Source organism: Schistocerca americana, chromosome X, assembly GCF_021461395.2.
Source record: "Schistocerca americana isolate TAMUIC-IGC-003095 chromosome X, iqSchAmer2.1, whole genome shotgun sequence".
NCBI lineage: Eukaryota > Metazoa > Arthropoda > Insecta > Orthoptera > Acrididae > Schistocerca > Schistocerca americana.
Window position 1 is genome coordinate 880,822,149 of NC_060130.1, and position 21,067 is coordinate 880,843,215.

At 50.5% G+C, this 21,067-nt stretch overlaps 1 protein-coding gene across 1 annotated transcript in view; it reads left to right on the forward strand.

Annotated features, from left to right (window-relative positions):
• LOC124556368 (ice-structuring glycoprotein-like) overlaps nucleotides 1–8,408 on the forward strand; it is an 87,006-nt gene extending 78,598 nt beyond the window's left edge. Inside the window, exon 3 of the mRNA XM_047130332.1 lies at nucleotides 7,924–8,408. Within this exon, the coding sequence (XP_046986288.1) occupies nucleotides 7,924–8,408 (485 nt within the window). The remainder of the gene's footprint in view (nucleotides 1–7,923) is intronic.
• Nucleotides 8,409–21,067: the final 12,659 nt, after the last annotated feature.

The window sequence follows — 21,067 nt, forward strand, 5'->3', positions numbered from 1 at the left end:
TCACTCAACCACAGATAGTCCATCTATAAAGGTTATGTTGGATTATGATTTTATTGCCATCTTTTAGTTGTTGTTGTTGTCTTCAATCTGAATACTGGTTTGAAGCAGCTCTCCATGCTACCCTATCCTGTCCGAGGTTCTTCATCCCCAATAACTACTGCAACATACATCCTTCTTAAACTGCTTACTGGGTCTCCCTCTACGATTTTTACTCCCCAAACTTTTGTCCAATACTAAACTGGTGATCCCTTGATGTCACAGAATGTGTGCTATCAACCAATCCCATCCTTTGGTCAAGTTGTGCTACAAATTTCTTTTCTCATCAACTCCATTCAGTACCTCCTTAATTACATGATTGACCCATCTAATCTTCAACATTCTTCTGCAGCACCACATTTCAAAAGCTTCTATCTCTTTTTGACTAAAGTGTTTATCGAACATGTTTTATTTCCATACATGGATGCACTCCAGACAAATACCTTTGGAAAAGTCTTTCTAACACTTAAATCTATATTCAATGTTAACACATTTCTCTTCTTCAGGAATGCTTTTCTCACCACTGCCAGTCTATCTTTTCTATCCTCTCTACTTTTGACATCATCAGTTACTTTGCTGCACAGGTAGCAAAACTCATCTACTACTTTAAGCGTCCCATTTCCTAATCTAATCCTATTAGCATCATCTGATTTAATTCAACTACTCTCCTTTATCCATTTTGCTTTTGTTGAAGTTTACCGTATTTACTCAAATCAAAGCCGCACTCGAATCTAAGATGCACCTGAAAAATGAGACTCGAAATCAAGAGAAAAATAATTACCAGAAACTAAGCTGCACCTGAAATTTGAGACTCAAAATTCAAGGGGAGAGAAATGTTTTAGACCGCACCTCCAAATTGAAACAAAGTTGGTCCATTGTAACATGATACACATCTGAAGTCGGAGGGATGAAGATACAGATACAGTAGTTTGGCTCGAGCCATAAGTTTAACAGTTAAGCTTTACCAAGCAGCCATTGCTATGTGTCAGGTGCTCCGTCCGTATTTATATGGGTACCCTTCCTTTTTAACGTGATTCGTCTGGTTAGAATTGGTTGCTTATTTTGATCTGGTAAGTGCCGTTTTCTTTGTTATAGGTTTTTACATCACTCTAAGCGGAAAATGCATTATTGTACTGTGTCATGCATTGTTTGTTTATGACCTGTCGCTGCTCGCGGCATGGCTTGCTTTTGTGTGCGCTACTGCAGCTTACAAAAAAAAAAAAAAAAAAAAAAAAAAAAGAGAGAGAGGACTTGTCTAATAAGCGCAACAATGGCAAGAGACTGCTATTTGTTGATACCAACACTGCTGCTTTCTTTGATAATGAGCAACAAGCACCGAATAATGGACTGCGTATTATAGATGATGTTCTGAACGAGAGTTTAGAGAAAATTTTTCTCCATTTGAAAATCTTTGGAGACGCCTCTTTAGTACATTACATTCTGCACAGAAATCAGATTCATCTTAGATTTAAAAATCTAGTCAATTGCCATGCTTCATTTCTGACTGTATCACTATTCAGCATAAGAATAATATAAATATAAACATGACTTGATATGTATATTCTTCTGCTTTTGCTGTTGTCTCGCTCTAGTTTCGTAGTTTATTAGGCAGGCAGGATTTAAATGAGATAGCAGCAAACACGAAAGAATACATGGCATAATGTTTACATTCTTCTACCCTTTCTTTTAATTTATTTACTGACACAGAGGTTTGGTGTGTCAGTACTTATCTTTGTGCCTGGAAAGCATGCCTGTATAGTACTACATATATTCGATGGCAGAAGTTAGTTGTAGCATCAGAGGGTTGGATCCCCTCAGTCGACGACGTCTGGTTGCAACGCTGGGCTACTCTCAGGTCGTAATCTCCGTCTTCGACGGTTGTGTCTGTCTGTCTGTCTGTCTGCCTGCCCGTCGCTTCCTGCTGTAGCTGTTCGTCCGTCTGTCCGCCTGCCCACTCGCTGTCCGCCGCCGCCGCTGCTGCCTGCTGTCCGTCCGTCCGTCCGTCCGTCTGCCTGTTCGCCGCCGTCTGCTGTCCGTCCGTCCGTCTGTTCGCCGCCGCCGCCGGCCGGTGCCCGCCGCCGCCGCCGCCGCCTCCGCCGCCTGCTGTCCGTCCGTCCGTCTGTTCGCCGCCGTCCGTCGGTTCGTCGCCGCCGCCAGCCGGTGCCCGCCGCCACCGCCGCCGCCGCCGCCAGCCGGTGCCCGCCGCCGCCGCCGCCGCCGCCGCCGCCAGCCGGTGCCCGCCGCCGCCGCCGTTGCCGCCTGGTCGCCGCCGTCGCCGCCGTCCTGACCCTGGTCTACGGCCGTCTTCGTCTTCTTCCGTCTTCGTCTTTGTCTGTCCCCAGTTTCTGTCCTTTCCTCTTCGTTCTGTTCGTTATTGTTTCTCCCTACCGTCATGTCCGCCCCCACCACCGCTGCCACCGCTACCACCACCGCCATAGTTTATACTTCCCCTTCCGCCGCCTCCACCACTATCACCTGGTGTGCCCAGTCCCACCCCCCTCCTTCCATCCCTCCTCTTCTCACTCTCCCTTCACCCTCACTCTTTGTCGCCCCCTCTCCAGCTTCTTCCTCTCGATCTGATCCTTTCCCCCCACTCCCCCAGCCTGTCACTGCAGCTCCGGCTCGGGTGGTGGCCCGTCGGGCCACTGTCCATGCGCAGCTCTCCCCGTCGCCTTCGCCATCGCCGCCGCCCCTGCCACCGCCGTCTTCACCGTCGCCTTCGCCTTCACCGTCACCGTCACCATCTCCGGCGCCGACTCCGGCCCTGGGACCTGCCCCTCCCCGCCACATTCCAGTTGTTCCCATCCCCCACACCTCCTCCACCGCCGTCAAGCGCCCCAGTGGCACCCCTGCCTCCTCTGCTTCCAAAAAGACTCCGCCTCGTCCTCCTTCCCCCACCCATGATGCCATGGATGTCTCCCCACCCGTCCCTGCCCCCTCATCCTCCTCCTCTACCCCCTCCTCCTACCGCTACCTCCTCTCCCGTCCTGATCCCTCTCTCCTTGAAGCCCGGAACCTCACCCTCTTCCTTCGCCAGCATTGTCCTGGTGCCCCCATCTCCCTCCTCACTCCTCGCCGTGATTCGGTCCTCATCTCCTCCCCCAGCCCAACCCTCCACACATACCTCCTTTCCCGCATCCCTGTCACCCGCTTTGGCCCTCATGCCTCCCTTACCCCTGCTCCTTCTCCATCTCCTACCCGCCAACCCCAACCCCCGTGTCTCCCGCCGACCCTCACCGCAGTGATCACTCGGCTCAGTCTGTCGATCACGGAGGAGGAGGTGTTGGCGTAGCTCAAGGCCCATCCCACGCTGGAGGTGCGGGCGGTCCGCCGCATTTTCAACTCGGCCGGCCCCACCCGCCTTATGAGGGTTTTCTCTGAGGATGCCCCTCCATTGACCGTCTCCTGAAGGAGGGTACCCTCCTTTTTAACCAGCGTTATAAGGTTGACCCCTCCCGTTCCCCTCCTCAATCCCTGCGCTGCCAGAGGTGTCTGCACTATAACGCGCACCCCACAGCTGAGTGCCGCGAGGCCCCCACCTGCCCGCATTGTCGGCAAGTGCACTTCCTCAGGCAGTGCCCTAACCTCCAATCCCCTCCTTCCTGCAATACCTGCAATCTCCCCCATCCCACCTACTCCCAAAAGTGTAAAGCCCAACCCCCTCCAACCACTCCTGAACTCACCGTCCCTGTCCGTCCCCTGGACGCCCCCACCCCTCCTGACAATTCCCTTCGTCCCCCCCCACTGCTGAGGACATCATCAGGTTCCTTACCATCGTCCTCCAGAATGTTCATCCCTTTCAGCGCCCCCACACCCTCCAGCAGTTCTCCCTTGCCGCCCATTCCATATTCCAACTCAAGATGTATGCCACCTACTCCAAACACCAGGCCCATTTCACCTTCTCCCGCCTTGACACCCTCGTCTAAATGCCTATCATGGCGCAACAGCACCGTATCCTTTTCAATAACATCCGCTCCCTACCCGCCAACAGGAACCTGTTCCTGCACACCCTTGCCACCCACCGCGTGGATGCCTTCCTCCTTAATGAAACCTTCCTCCAACCCCACCACACCATTCCCACTTCACCCTACCTCCTCCACCGCTCCGATAATCCCCTCCCAATTGCGTGTGGCAGAGTTGCCATTGTTCACCACCGCCAGATCCCCGTTCGGCTCCAACCACCCCTTCCCGACCCCACCGAACACCTGCTCCTTAGTCTCTTCTTCCCCGGCCTTACCGTTACCTGCGCCACCATCTATGTCCGCCCCAACGCTCCTATTCCCTTCGACTTCCTCTCCCACGTCGATCGTACCTTCTCCTCCTACGTGATCGCCGCTGACCTCAACATCCATAGTCGTTCCGCTGCCCGGTTACGGCGGTGGCATCGGTTCCTCTCCACCCTTCAAGGCGACCTCGTCCCCATCCCCCAGCATACCCGTCCCGAATCCAACTCCACTCCTGATGTTATCCTCTCCTCCCCCAACCTCCTTGGCTGCATAACGGTGGATGTCCTGAAGCCTATTGGTAGCGACCATCTCCCTGTCCTCCTCACCGTTTCAGACGGTCGTCGCCCTCGCCCCGACCCTCGTACTGACCCTCCCCCTAAGTTTGTCCACGACTATTCCCGTGCCGACTGGAATGCCTACCGGGATACCCTTTCCACCCAGGTCGATAGCCACCCCTTCCCCTATCACCACCCTGATGATGTCACCCATGCCACCTCCTTCCTCCAGCAGACCTTGTCTGAGGCCGTGGAGGCCCACGTCCCTACTGTCGCCATCCACCCCCACCTTCCTACCTTACCCCCACAGGCTGTTCTCCTCCTCCGTGAATCCCGTCGTCTCTACCGTGCCTTCCTCCGCACGCGTGACCCGGACACACTACGACGCCACCGGCAACTCCAGCGACACATTCGTAATTTGCTCGCGGCTAAGAAACGCCGTTACTGGCGACAGACATGCACCCGTTTAAATGCTACCCTGCCAATCAACTCGTCCAAGTTCTGGTCGGCCTTCCGTCGCCTTACCGGAACTAAACCCTCCCCCTATTATCCTCTTCTCCATGATGATCACCCTTTCCCTGACACCCTTAGTAAGGCCAATCACTTTGCCTCCTACCTCTCCGATGTATTTTCCATCCCCGATGATCCCCAGTTCGATTACTCCCTCTTCCCGGATGTCCGCGATCGAACTGACACCTCCGTCCCTCCCCTCGCCACGGGTTTCCAGTACTTGGACAACATTGCACACACGGAACTCAATGCCCCTATCGCTACACAGGATCTCATTGCTACACTCCGCACAAAACGCAACACCGCTCCTGGTCACGATCGTGTCACCTACCGTCACCTTCGTGAAGCTCCTGTCTCTTTCCCCTCCACCCTGGCCAGGCTCTACAATGTAGTCCTGTCCACCGGTTACTACCCCGACCTGTGGAAAACCTCCCGTATCCTCATGTTCCTTAAACCTGGCAAACCGCCGTCCGCCGTCTCATCCTACCGTCCCATCTGCCTTACCTCGGTCTTCAGCAAGGTCCTGGAATCTATCCTCACCCGATGCATCCACCAGCATCTCCGCCAGCACCGCCTCCTTCCCGTTACCCAGTGTGGCTTTCGGCCGTCCTTCTCTTCCGACGACCTTCTCCTTCACCTCACTCATCTCCTTTCTGAACAGCTTAATTCCCGTCGCTCCGCAATCTTCCTCTCCCTGGACCTCGAACGTGCATATGACCGCGTATGGCATTCCGGTCTCCTCTTCAAGCTCCAAACCTTCGCCCTTCCCATTAACTGCGTCCGTCTGATCGGCTCCTTTCCCTTCCGCCGTCCTTCCTATGTCACCATCCATAACACAGATTCCTACACCTTTTTCCCCTCCGCCGGTGTGCCCCAAGGCTCCGTCCTCTCCCCCTCCTGTATCTTTTGTACACGGCGGACATGCCGCTGCCGTCACCCCCCATCTACCTTCTCCAGTTTGCCGATGACACTGCCTTCCTTGCCCTTGCCCCCACCCTGCAACGCTCCCAACGCCTTCTCCAATCCCATCTTGACCGATTCACCGCTTGGTGTAACCAGTGGTTGCTCAAGGTCAATCCTTCGAAAACCCAGGCGATCATTGTAGGCAAAAACCACCCCTTCCTTCCGCCTCCTTGATTTCTATCTCACCGTCTATGGCCGTCCCATCGCCCTCACTCCCACCCTTAAGTACCTTGGCGTCACCCTCGACCGTCGCCTCTCCTGGACTCCCCATCTCCGTACAATCCAAGCCAAGGCACGTTCCCGACTCCGTCTCCTCAAGCTCCTTTCCGGCCGAACGTGGGGTTTGGACCCTTCCACAATCCTCCACACCTATAAATCCCTCATCCGCCCTATCCTTTGTTATGCCCATCCAGCCTGGATCTCCGCCCCCCTACCTTTTATAAATCCCTCCAAATCCTTGAACACCATGCTCTCCGCCTTGCCTATCGCATCCGTCTCCCCTCCCCCACGCGGATCCTGTATGATCTCATCCCCTTCCCCCACATCCTCCTTTTCCTTGAAAGGATACAGATCCTGTACACCTCCCGTAAACTTGATCCTCCTCACCCGCTCGTATCCCCGATCCTCTCCCATCCCCGCCCGCTGCCGCGCCTGTATTCCCACGTCCCGCCCGGTCTCCATCTCTCCACCCTCCTTACTCTCTCCCAAGGTGGCTTCCGCCAGCTCCCCCTCCCTGATGATGTCCTCCTCCCCTCCATCTACCCCTCCTATCAACTTTGACCCTGCCCCACCCCCCACTTACGGTGTCCCTTCCTTTAGGCACCCTCCCTCCCTCCCTTCTCTTCCCTTCCCTCCCCTTCTCTTTCCTCTTCCCCCGTCCCCTCGCTCCACCCCTCTAACCCCCAGGCTTCCCCTCGCCCTTCCTCCCCCCCCCCTTTCTCCCCTGCCCGTGGCATCTCTGCTCTCCCCTCTCCCTCTCCCACTCCCCTTCCTCCTCCTCCTCTCTTGGCAGGTCCCCGGACTCGCACACGCATAGTGAACATTCGCGCGCCGGAGATCATCGCCCTCGGTTTAGTGTCTGTGCCGTCGTGTTTGTGCATCAGTGTTTTTCGCCGTCCACGCTCCTTCGTTCACATGTGTCGTCTAACTCGTCAGTGTTTGTGCATAGTGCCGACAGTTTTCTTGTTTGTTTGGTCGAGTGTGAACGGCTTCATGTTTTTTAATTATTGTATCTACTGTTTTTTAAGCCACCAGTCTGTTACTTTTCTGTCTCCATTTCACTTTTATTGTACTACTTATGGCTGAAGAGCGGAGTACACTTTTCCGCTGCCAGCCCACCTTGTATGGGGTGTTCAAATTACAATAAAGAAAAAAAAAAATCTTGAGGGTTGGATCCCCTCCTTCGAAAGCGTCAGATTGTAATGCCTGGGCTACTCTCAGGGTGGAATCTCCGTCTTCGAAGATTGTGTGTGTTTGTCTGTCTGTCTGTCTGTCTGCCCGCCGCTTGCTGCTGTCGCTGTTCGTCCGTCCGTCCGTCCGTCCGTCCGTCCGTCCGCTTGCCTGCTGGCTGTCCATCGCCGTCGTCGTAACCGCTGCCGCCGCCGCCGCCTGCTGTTCGTCCGTCTGTTCGCCGCCGACGCCGACGCCGCCTGCTGTTCGTCCGTCTGTTCGCCGCTGCCCATCGCCGACGCCGACGCCGCCTGCTGCACGTCCGTCTGTCCGTCGCCGTTCGTCTGCAATGAGTACTCCCACCTCCACCGTCATCTACACCTCCCCCTCCCCCTCTCCCACAGTCACTTCCTGGAGTGCCGCCTCTGGCCTCCCTCCTTCCACCTCCCCTTCCCTTCCCCCACTTACCTGCCCCCCTATCTCCTCCCCTGCTGTATACCCACACCTCTACACCCTTCCTCCAGCCTCGACACCCTCAACAGCTCCCACTACTGCCCCCGCCCTCACGTACGCCTCTGTTGCCGCCTCTGCTGCCGCCCCTCAGGTGGTTGGCTTCCCCTCTCTCACCGACCCCGTCGCTTCGTCTTCTGCATCTCCCGCACGCATCACGTCGCGCCGAGACACCATCGCCACCACTGAACCAGCTGCTTCTCCCGGTGCCTCCACTACGCCACAGGGATCTGCCACCCGCCACCTCCCTCTCCTCCCCGTCCCTCTCCCCTCCTCCCAGCCTCCAGTCTCCAAAAAACCCCAAAAGCGCGTCCTTACCGACTCTGCTCCCGCCACTTCCCACAAAAAATCAACACCACCTCCCCCTCCCCCTGCCGTCACCATGGACACCACCCCTCCTCCTGCCACCGCTACCTTGGCCCCCACCCTCCACACCTTTGTCCTGTCAACTCCCGATCCTAAGTTCCTCGACGCTCGTACCCTCACCAAGGAAATATGAAAGTACTTTCCTGGTGCTCCCATCTCCCAACTCATTCCCCGCAGGGACTCAGTCCTTATCAAGTCCCCGTCCCCGTCCTTTCACACAGACCTCCTGCGAAAACTCCCACGAGTTATGTTTGGCCCCCACGCCTCTCTGACACCCTTCCTTTCTGCTTCCACTCCTCGTCAGCCCCAGCCTCCCCGTCGCCCCCCCCAACCTACACTGCTGTGATCACCAAGCTCAGCCCGGTGATCACAGAGGATGAAGTGTTGGTAGAACTGAACTCCCACCCGGACTTGGAAATCCGCTCTGCCCGCCGTATCCACAATGCCTCTGGTCCCACCTACCTCATGCGGGTATTCTCAGAGTCCGCCCCATCCATAGACCATCTCCTCACCCAGGGTGCCCTGATATACCACCGTCGCCACCCTGTTGAATCCTCCAAATCCCCTCCCCAATCCTACCGTTGCCAGCGGTGCCTGATGTACAATGACCACCTGACTCCCAACTGCAAAAACCCCCCCACCTGTCCCCATTGCAAGGCCTCCCACTTTCTCAAGAACTGCCCCAACCTCGCTGCTCCTCCTTCCTGTAATACCTGCAATGGCCCCCATCCCACATACTCCCACAAGTGTAAAGCTAAACCCCCTCCAGCCACCCCTGAACTTACAGTCCCAGTTCGTCCCATCGATCCTCCTGTCCATCCTAACAATTCCCTCCGTCCACCCCCCACGGCCGAGGACATCATCCGGTTCATTACCGTTGTACTCCAAAACATTCACCCTTTTCAGCGCCCGCACACCTTCCAACAAATATCCCTTGCTGCTCGCTCTGTTTTCCACCTGAACACCTTCGCCACTTACTCCCACAACCAAGCCCACTTCACCTTCACCCGCCTCGACACCTTAGTTTAAGTCTCTTCCCTTCCCTCTCTTCCCCCCCTCCTTCCCGTTATGGCGCGGCATGAGTCTCGCATCCTCTTCCAGAACATTCGCTCCTTCCGCTCCAACAAATACCTCCTCATGCACACCCTCTCCCACCACCAGGTCGACACCTTCCTCTTAAACGAAACCTTTCTCCAGCCCCACCATTCTATCCGCACCTCCCCCTATATCCTCCACCGCACTGATGCTCCTGGTCCTCGTGCGCAGGGTGGAGTCGCGATTGGCCACCTTAAACATATCCCCGTCCGGCCACAACCTCTCCTCAATGACCCCACTGAACACCTTATCCTTAGCGTCTTCTTCCCCTCCCTCGCCATTACCTGTGCCACCATCTATGTCCGCTCCACTGCTCCTCTTCCTTATGACTTCATCTCACACATTGACCACACCTTCTCCACCTATGTGATTGCCGCCGACCTCAACATCCATAGCCGCACTCCTGCTGCCCTTCGGCGGTGGCATCAGTTCCTCTCCACAATCCAGGCTGACCTTGTTCCCATTCCCCAGCACACCCGACCCGAAAGTAACACCACCCCCGATGTTGTCATTGCCTCCGCCAACCTCCTTGGGCGTATCACTGTCGCCGTCCTTGACCCCACAGGTAGCGATCACCTCCCTGTCCTTCTCACCATAACGTCTGCAAACCGCCCCCCTCCGGCTCCGCAACCAGCACCCCCTCCCAAGGTCGTCCATGACTATCGCCGTGCCAACTGGGATGCCTACCGGAACTCCATCTCCACCCAGGTCGAAAGCCACCCTCTTACCTATCGCCATCCTGACGACATCATCCGCGCCTCATCCTTCCTTCAGACGGTAATTACTGACGCCGTGGAAACCCATGTTCCTACTAAAACCATCCACCCACACCATCCCACTCTACCTCCGCGGGCTGTCCTCCTCCTCCGTGAATCCCGCCGCCTCTATCGCTCCTTCCTCCGCACTCGTGACAGGGATACACTCCAACGCCACCGGCAAATACAGCGACACGTACGGAACCTTATTACAGCAACGAAACGCCGGGACTGGCGCCAGACCTGCACACGACTCAATGCCACCCTCCCTATCAACTCCTCCAAGTACTGGTCCACCTTCCATCGTCTTACTGGTTCCCTTTCCGCTCCCCACTACCCCCTTCTCCATAACGATCGCCCCCTTCCAGACAACCTCAGTAAGGCCAACCACTTCGCTTCCCACCTTTCCGAGGTCTTCTCCATCCCCGATGGTCCCCACTTTGATTATTCTCTTTTCCCCACCGTCATGGAACGTGCTGATACCTCAGTCGCTCCACTTGCTCCTAGTCTCCAGTACTTGGGGCAGTTGCCCCCCCCTCCGACATCAACACTCCCATCACAGCACAAGACATTAAACTTCTCCTCCAGTCCAAACGCAACACGGCCCCTGGTCACCACTGTGTCACCCACCGTCACCTTCGAGAAGGCCCCTATTCCTTCCTAACTGTCCTCGCCCATCTCTATAATGTCATCCTCTCTACTGGCTTCTACCCTGACCTGTGGAAGACCTCCCGCGTCCTCCTATTCCTCAAACCCAACAAACCCCCTTCTGCTGCCTCTTCCTATCGTCCCATCTGCCTCACCTCCGTCTTCAGTAATGTCTTTGAATCCATCCTCTCCCACCGTAACCATCGGCACCTTGCTCAACACCACCTCCTCCCCCTTACCCAGTGTGGCTTCTGACCCTCCTTTTCTGCTGACGACCAACTCCTCAACCTTGTTCACCTTCTGTCCCTCCAGCTCAACTCCCGTCGCTCCGCCATTTTTGTTTCCCTTGACCTCCAAAATGCCTATGACCGTGTATGGCATCCCGGTCTCCTCTTTAAACTCCAAACCTACGCCCTGCCTATCAATTTTGTCCGTCTGGTCGCTTCCTTCCTCTCGCACCATCCTTCCTATGTCACCCTCCACAACACCAACTCCCGTATCTTTTATCCCATGGCTGGCGTCCCCCAGGGTTCTGTCCTCTCCCCTCTGCTGTATCTCTTGTATACAGCTGATATGCCCAAGCCACCCCCACCAGTCCACCTTCTCCAATATGCTGATGACACCGCCTTCCTGGCTCTCTATCCTACCCTTCAACGGTCTCAACGTACCCTCCAAACCCACCTTAACCAGTTCACCACTTGGTGTAACCAGTGGCTCCTCCGTCTCAACCCCTCCAAAACCCAGGCAATCATCATAGGCCGCACCACTCGCTCCTTTCGCCTCCATGATTTCTACCTCACCCTTTATGGTCGTCCTATCCAACTCACCCCCACCCTGAAATACCTTGGCCTCACCCTTGACCGACACCTCACCTGGACCCCTCATCTCCTGACCATCCAGCAGAAAGCCCATTCCCGCCTCCGCCTGCTGAAACTCATGTCCGGCCGGACATGGGGATTGCATCCTTCTACCATCCTCCACACCTACAAATCCCACATCCGTCCTATCCTCTGTTATGCCAGTGTCGCCTGGATCTCCGCCCCCACCCGCTTTTACAAGGCCCTCCAATTCCTTGAACGCCATGCGCTCCGCCTTGCCTTCGTATCCGCCTTCCTTCCCCCACACGGCTCCTGTATGAACTGATCCCCTTCCCCCACCTCCTCTTGTTCCTCCAACATCTCCGCATCCTTTACATTGTTCGCAGGGTTGATCCCCCCCACCCTCTGGGTTCCTCCTTCCTCTCCATCCCTCGCCCGTTGCCGCGCCTCTATCGCTGTATCCCTCCCTCTCTCCACCTCCACACCCTCCATCTCCTTCATCAGGGCAATTTCCAACGCCTCCCCCTCCCGGATGATAGGCAGGGCGTCATCCTTGAGCGTCATGCACTCCGCCTCGCCTTCCGTATATGCCTCCCGTCCCCCACGCAGATCCTCTATGATCTCATTCCTTTCCCCCATCTGCTCCTATTCCTCGAACATATCAGCATCCTCTACACCTCCTGCCGACTTGAACCCCCTCACCCCCTGGTTGCTCCTCTCCTCTCCGATCCCCACCCCCTGTCATGTCTTCACCATTGTGTCCCCCCTACCCTCCATCACTACACCCTACATCTCCTTTCCCAAGGTGGCTTCCATCAACTCCCCCTCCCAGATGATGCCCTCTCTCCCTCCATTTATCCCTCCTATCAACACTGATCCTCACTCCCCCTCCTTTCCTCTGTCCTTTTCCCGGGCTCCCTCTCCCCCCCTTCCATCCTCTTTCTTCCCCCCCTCCCCTCTCTTTGCCCCCTTCTCTCCCTCGAGTCCGTTTACATTTCCCTCCTCTGCCTCCTCTCATTCCCTCTCGCGTCTGCCCTTCTCCCCCTTTATTAGTCCTCTTCCTCCTTGGTTCCCCCCCCCTTTTCGTTTTTTCCTCTCCTCCCTCCTTGTTTTTCCCCCTTCTCCGAGTCCCCCCCCCATCTGCCTTTTGATTGGGAGTGCCATATTTGTGCAGTGTTTTACGGTGTGTTTTTCCAGTGAGTGTTCCATGTCGTGTCTTTTGGGAAGTGTAGTGAACATCCATCATACTGTCGCTGGGTGTGATTTTTTATCTCTTGCGAACAGAAACCAGACTGTCGCCATGTTTCTTTTAATTGTGTGTCTACTATGTTACTTGTCTAATTCCTGTGTATTTTATCAACATTGCCTACCCCTTTTGCTTTCTGTTTTAATTTTCCGCATTTTTACGCCATTTTACACTTTAAATCACCATTTTATCGCCTGTTTTTCCTCGTTTCTTTCTTCTTCCTTTTTTTAAACAAAAGTCTGTAGGCTGTAGAGCAGCGTAGTAAGCTGCTGCCAGCCCGCCCCCTTTGGGGGGAATTGAAAATCAATAAAGAAAAAAGAAAAACTCCAATATACACAATACATGCACACCCTTAGCGAGAGCACGTATTGCCTGCAGGGGAGACAGCGACTGTTGAAATTCAGTTTTTCTGGATAGCCACAAGTCGCGCTCAGTATGTTTTATTGAATGGTTGCGCTCTTTGATTTAATTAGTGTAATTTAATCAGTAAATTCCAGAATTTCTGGTGATGCTCGTGTTAAATTAAAGAACGAAATCGGTCAATAAAACATACTAAGTGCGACTTGTGTGTGCCCTGAAAAATTTAAGTACACACCTGTTGCAAAGACACGACTAATGGCCTACGAACATTCGACCGGGCGTCCACACCAGGAAGGAGTCCCAACGGCAACCAACCGTCAACGCATTGATGTTACCGCCATTAGATCGAAACGCAAACAAGGCCTACAGCGGCTCCAATTTGCCGCCCGTACACACTAACTAGGGAAACTCTCCATCACACTTATCTCAGATTTAGTGGTAACATGACCCAGCGGATAACCCGTCAAAAACTAAACACAGATCAAGCACGAAAACAAGTAGAAGGTATACTGAACTGTGAAAAAAGAAGCAAAATCGAAACACTGAACGGCCCAAGCATTTTCCATAAAAATGTGTAGCATTGAACATATTATATTTTATAGCCATGGCATGTGGACACGGTGTTGGATTGCGAAGGTGGAGAGCCATGTTCCAATCTACCTCGTGCCCTTTTTTTCACAAAATTATGAAATGTGCGTCTGGCCACTGATGTGTCTGTTCTCTGTATCCAAATCTGTGTCGTGGTGTAACGTCCGTTTGCAACAGCGGGATGTAAGGAAGTTACCTCCAAATGTACGTACCTCCTATTTGTTCTACAGAAGTACCATGCGTTATGACTCTTGCGTTCCGTTTTGGAAGTTTTTGGTCTTGAACTCCTTTTTTGCTACATAGTTCACACCCGTTTATTTGTTGTTTCCATTCCTGAGAGAGATCTATGCGGCGTATCGCCTGCTCTCATTATTCATCGCATTTACTTGCGATGGTAATGTATTCTTACTACATGACTTATATTCTACACTGAAGAGCCTAACTGGTACACCTGCCTAATATCGTGTAGGGCCCCCGCGAGCACGCAGAAGTGCCGCAACACGACGTGGCATAGACTCCACTAACATCTGAAGAAGTGCTGGAGGGAACTGACACCATGAATCCTGCAGGACTGCCCATCAATCCGTAAGAGTACGAGGGGTGGAGATATCTTCTGAACAGTGCGTTGCAAGGCGACCCAGATATGGTCAACAATGTTCATGTCTGGGGAGTTTGGCGGCCAGCGGAAGAGTTTAAACTCAGAAGAGTGTTCCTGGAGACATGCTGTAGCAATTCTGGACGTGTGGGGTGTCACATTGTCCTGCTGGAATTGTCCAAGTCCGTCGGAATGCACAATGGACATGAATGGAAGCGGGTGATCAGACAGGGTGCTTACGTACGTGTCGCCTGCCAGAGTCGTATCCAGACGTATCAGAGGTCCCATATCACTCCATCTGCACACGCCCCTCGCCATTACAGAGCCTCCACCAGCTTGAACAGTCCCCTGCTGACATGCAGAGTTCATGGATTCGTGAGGTTGTCTCCACACCCGTATACGTCCATTCGCTCGATACAATTTGAAACAAGACTAGTCCGACCAGGCAACATGATTCCAGTCGTCAACAGTCCAACGTCGGAGATGATGGGCCCAGTCGAGACGTCAGGCTTTGTGTCATGCAGTCATCAAGAGTATGCAAGTGGGCATTCGGCTCCGAAAGCCCATATCGGCGATGTTTCGTAAATGGTTCGCACACTGACACTTGCTGATGGCTCAGCATTGAAATCTGCAGCAATTTGCGGAAGGGTTGCACTTCTGTCACATTGAACGATTCTCTTCAGTCGTCGTTGGTCCTGTTCTTGCAGAATCTTTATCCGGCTGCAGCAATGTCAGAGATTTGATATTTTACTGGGATTCCTGATATTCACGGTACGCATTTGAAAAGGTCGTACAGGAAAATCTCCACTTCATCGCTACCTCGGAGATGCTGTGTCTCATCGCTCGTGCTCCAACTATAGCACAACGTTGAAACTCACTTAAATCTTGATAACCTGCCATTGTAGCAGCGGTAACCGATCTAACAATTGCGCCAGACACTTGTCTTATATAAGCGTTGCCGACCGCAGCGCCGTATTCTGTCTGTTTACACATCTCTGTACTTGAATACGCATGGCTATACCAGTTTCTTTGGCCTTTCAGTGTATATTCTTACCACATGAATCATATTGTATAACCAATGTATAGTATGATAACTGACAAAACTACAGAAGGAGAACAGAGCCTGACTGGGAGGAAAGTTGATAATTTTGTGGAAAAAAATGGGACACAAGGGAGATTTGAGCACAGATCTCCAGTATCACAGTCCAACGGTGACCGACAACCACGACGCCATGATACTTGCTATTCGCTTGATGCTGCACATCTTGAGCTTGGATCGATCATTGTTTCGGTTTTGCTTCTTTTTCACAGGTCGGTAGACCTTCTTCCTGTTTTCATGCTTGATGTTTGTTCAGTTTTTGACGTGCTATCCTCTGAGCCATTTGACAATTAAATCTGAGCGGGTACAATGGGCAGTTTTCCTTGTAAGCAAATCTCGCCCAAGGAAGCGGTTGGCAATCGTTGGCAGTGTTCCGAGCTTCGGCAGCCCTGGGGGAAAGTAGTGGAAAGAGGAGAAATCGAACCAGCCGGACGCCTTGGGAGGACGACGTGGATCAGTTGAGCGGAGCCTCGGCGCTGCAGATGCGCAGTATAGCGCCATACCTAGTGGCGTGCGAAGAGGGGCATAGGAAGCATAGATCCAGAAGGGCATAGCATGCCACAGATTATTTTTCCAGGTAGCTTAATATCTTCATCACATTTCACTCGAAAATAGAATTGTTCAATCCAGTATTTATCATCATTTGGAAACTGCAATGAAAGTACTCCTGCAAATTTTTAAATGTGTCGAAAGGAAATGTCAACCGAGTAATGTTAACAAAACTTTGCGTTTTACTGATGTAAAGGACCATTTGCACAAATTGTCAGTTCGGTATAGTCACTTGAAACTGGCATTTGAGAAAAAAACTGTTTGGTCGCGTATTTTTGGTAGAAATTCTGCACCTGGCACACAGAAAGGAAATCTCGAAACTGTTCAAATGGTTCAAATGGCTCTGAGCACTATGCGACTTAACTTCTTAGGTCATCAGTCGCCTAGAACTTAGAACTAATTAAACCTAACTAACCTAAGGACATCACACACATCCATGCCCGAGGCAGGATTCGAACCTGCGACCGTAGCGGTCATGCGGTTCCAGACTGCAGCGCCTAGAACCGCACGGCCACTCTGGCCGGCCTCGAAACTGTGTTTATAGGTCAGATTCAATAATCCTTAGTAATAAACTAAAGGTATTGGGACAACTTCAGACACACTGATGCAGTTCTTCAATTATATTTGTGATTGGTTGAGAACATGGTGGATACTATGTATTCAATCATTAATTTTAACAACTGAATTTCTGAAGGTAATTCCTTACTTACGTCGAGTTTAACGTGGACTCCGTACGACGTTGCTACTAGGCGTCAATTTTCGCATTTAAAAAGAAATATACTGTTGACAGTGCAGATTGTGAGCTCTTTTTTTCTAAAAGTTGGTAGGTTCGCATTTTCAAAGAAAATAAAGACATCAATAGCTTCCAAAATAGCAGTGAATATACCAATTGAGGATATAATGAGCTGTTCTTTTAATTCATCTGCAAAAACGACTACTGCAGTTTAGCGTTTCGAACGATTACTAAAGTCGATTCGCCGCCAATGTCGTCTTCGATATAGGGTGTACACGTCATAACGACGTCACGCGTGACTTCGCGTGCAATAAGACTCATCAGTGCGAGAAGGTAAGTAAATTGCCAAATTGACAGTGCAGCAATGGTGGCGTGTTCCGTGTGTGTGGCTCCCATAGTAACCGGTAGTGTCTCCCTGCGCATAAAGTTTTCAGTGAAAAGATGTGCTACTAAATGCACGAAATGGCTGGTGTTTCTTTCTTGAATATCCTTCCAGCAATACTGAGTTTTTCAAATCCTTTCATGTTGTCAAATCTTGTCTTAAATGTTTGCTTAATATGCAACTATTACACTAAGTAAGGGTGCTTGGAAAGCACCAGACTAATGCCTTTGCACATAAACAGAAATACTTTACTGCTAGTGTGAACTGTTTCTGATGTTTGCTAATTTCATCAGTATCTGCTTTTGAATTTTTATATATGTGTTTAATGTGTTTTTAAAACAATATTCCAAGAGATTTGGAAATGGACTGAATCTAAATACGATTGTAAAATTTATGGTATTTCTTAAAGAGTTTATGTAGTTTATGTCATGTATATACAAACAGTGTAAGAATTATCAGTTCGTAGTGGTTGATGCGATGTGTGTGCTCTTGCAAGATATTGTCTGTAATTCAAACGACTGATATGAAAACGAGGTGGCCGTTGCAATCCATTATTATATTTCTATTTCTGGAATATTTCCATTACGTTGCCGGACAATTCTGTTGTTTTCTTCTTCTTTTCATTAAGGTGGAGGATTCTCCTTATATTTCCGAAAATCCTTAGTTCTTGCAGATTTCGGAAACATGTAGTGAGAAGATGTAAGGGTGCAGATATCGATACTATCCTGAACTAATGGTATCTACCTTTATGCATCTTTGAGCCAGCGAGTTAGAGTCACTGACAGGAAGCACCATCTTATTAGAAGAGTACAGCTTGGCGCCCACCATCCGGTTTGGCGCTAAAGTAGTGAGGCAGTCAGTCGAGCCTGAGTAAGCCTGCAGGGTAGGTGGAAGGTACTCACGTTACGCGCGTAAATGTGAATTACCTTTGTGAACAGATTAATTGGTGACATGATATCGCTTCAGGGTTAAGTGAGTTATTTGGAGTCCCGCCTGAGCCTTCTTAAAGAGACAATCGCGAGACTTCGCCGATTTCAGTTTTAACCATCTCAAAACGTATGGAATATTAGTACAACAGAAATCAGCCAATGTTGCAAATGTTACTTTTTTATTTACTTGATGATGAGTTCCGGGGCGGGACCCATTTTCAAATCATCCAGGTAGTCAAACTTGATTTTCCAAAAATACTATGCATGCAGATAACAGTTATCTGTATGCACTGTGACTGTTCATATGCACTTCGTGGCAATAAGGAAGCGTCCGATTCCACGCGTCTGCTTTGCCCCTTGACGTCACCAATATGGCGGAAACTACCATTCTCAACGTTTGCAAAATGGCACCTATGACGTCATTACATAAACGACAACAAACACGAAAATGCATATAAAACCAAGACAATCATCTCTCTCCAAAAATACAATCAGACTAACGAGACCAGCGCGGGAAATTGGGGGTTTTTGGGTGGCGACAAACTAAATATAAACACATACAGACACACCACGATCACAAACCACACAAAACGACGACATAAAAACACCACAACATTCCCAAGGTCTGCTACACTTACAATATCGACAGGAATCGGTCACTTCCCTTCATCTACATAGCTCAACCGCAATTGTCGATACAACAAAATAAAAACCAACACCTAAAGCAACCTATATAGGTCAACAGCAACTGACCATACCAAAACACGTCAACGGCAACTCACGATACCAAAACACGTCAACAGCAACTCACGATACCAAAACACACAAGGCTACGACCACACACTGGAATCGAACACTTTCCTTAATCTATATAGGTCAACAACAGCTCACAATACCAAAACACACATAGCTACGACAACAAATTGCAGTCGGTCACTTCCCATGACGTATGCAGCTCAAATCCAACTGACAATACCAAAAAAATAGGAATCCAGTGCTTCCCTTTAAGATACATAAATCAAAAACAAGTGCCGATACCAAAACATCAACCACCAACACATGCAGTAAATAACACCGACCCAACAACACATAAAAACCCCATCGAATATCATGGCACGCGAACAATAGACCCAAAAAACGACTACTTACCATAAAAAAGTTCCGGCGCCACACACTACCCCCAACTCGCATATTCTGCTTGCATACGCCGCATTTCACTATCTCCATCACAAGCTCAAAAAGTTACAGAAACTTAATGTCGGACAACATGTCGTGCCCCATTTCAGCCCGCTGACGCGCATTATTAAACTTAGAAGCCATATCCATATCTAACAAAAGAAGCCACAAATTGAATTAAACGACTTACCGCGTGACAAACAGCAAACCAGTAACATCAAACGACACCGCAATAACATAAACGCAACGGAAACTTAATTCTTAACTCACTGAAACTAATTTCCGTTCTTCTATAACAGTCACGACCGATAAATGTACACTGCAAGCTGCTACACCCAAATGAACAAAATACACCACCAGAGGACACCACCAACCGCAAGAAGACGACATGTACAAACATAGCACACTCATAAACTAAACTCCGCACCGTCATGACGTCACACAACACAACACCCTTACGTCACGGCCCAAAGCCGACGGGTAGTATCGGACGCCTCCGTTGACCCCACTTTGAAAATGGATCTCATCTCGAAACTAGTCATCAAGTAAATAAATAAAAAAAGTGAAATTTACGACTTTGGCTGGTTTCAGTTGTACTGATTAATGGAAGTTGCTGACCTGCAATTATTCCAGCATGCTGGAAGTTCGTAAATATGGAATATTGTACTATCGCTTTCACCGGCGGACCACAAGCCATCCACAAAATCCTTTACCGAGAGAATAACAAGAAAGGAATTGTTGTAATTCCTTCCTGAGAAGATTCAGGTAACAGTTATAAGGGCTTCTATCTGTTCCATTTATGTATGCAGCATGGAAGAATGACTGACTGAATGCGTCCACGCGTGACGCAATTAATCTAGTCTTTTCATCACGATCCCTATGGGAGCAATAGGTAGGGGCTTGTGATATATTCCCAGAGAAATATTTTATAGCCTGTTCTTGAAACTTTGTAAGTAGGCTTTCGCGGAATAGTTTGCATCTGTTTTCAAGTGTCTGCCAGGTCAGTTACTTCAGAGTTTCTGTGACACTCTCCCAAGAGTCAAATAAACCTGTGACCATTGATGCTGGCCTTTTCTGTATAAATTCAGTATCCACTGTTAGTCCCGTTTGTTACAGGTCCCATTCTTTTGAGCAATATTCTGGACTGGGTCGCATGAGTGATTTGTAAGGTATATCCTTTGTAGACTGATTGCATTTCCCTGGTATTCTACAATTAAAGCGAAGTCTGCCACTTGCTTTATCTGCGGGTGAGCTATATTTGATGATTTCGTTTTATATTGCTTAAAATTATTACGTCAAGGTATTTGTATGAGTTGACTGATCCAACCATAACTTGTTGATACCGCAGTCATAGAATACTATGTCTTTTCATTTTGTGAAGAGCACAATTTTACATTTTTGAATACTTAAAGCAAGTTGTTAGTATTTGCATCACATTGGAATATCATTATAATCTGACTGACTATTTGTGCAGTTTTTTTTTCAGACGGTACTTCATTATAGATAACTGCATCATCTGTGAAAAGAGTGAGGTTAGTAGTAATATTGTCTGCAAGATCGTTATTACATGACATGAATGGGAAGGCCCCCAATGCAATTTCCTGGACGACGCTCGAAGTTACTGCTACATCTGTTGTTGACTCTTCACCCAACATGACGCACTGTGCCCTCCCTACAAATAAATCATCAAGCCAGTCACAAATTTCGCTTGATACCCCTTACAATCTTACATTTGATATATAAGCATGATTAGAAAAAATGAGAAGCATGGTACAATATGCTTTAAACAAGCACGTTCCAAGCACGGTCTTAAGGGATG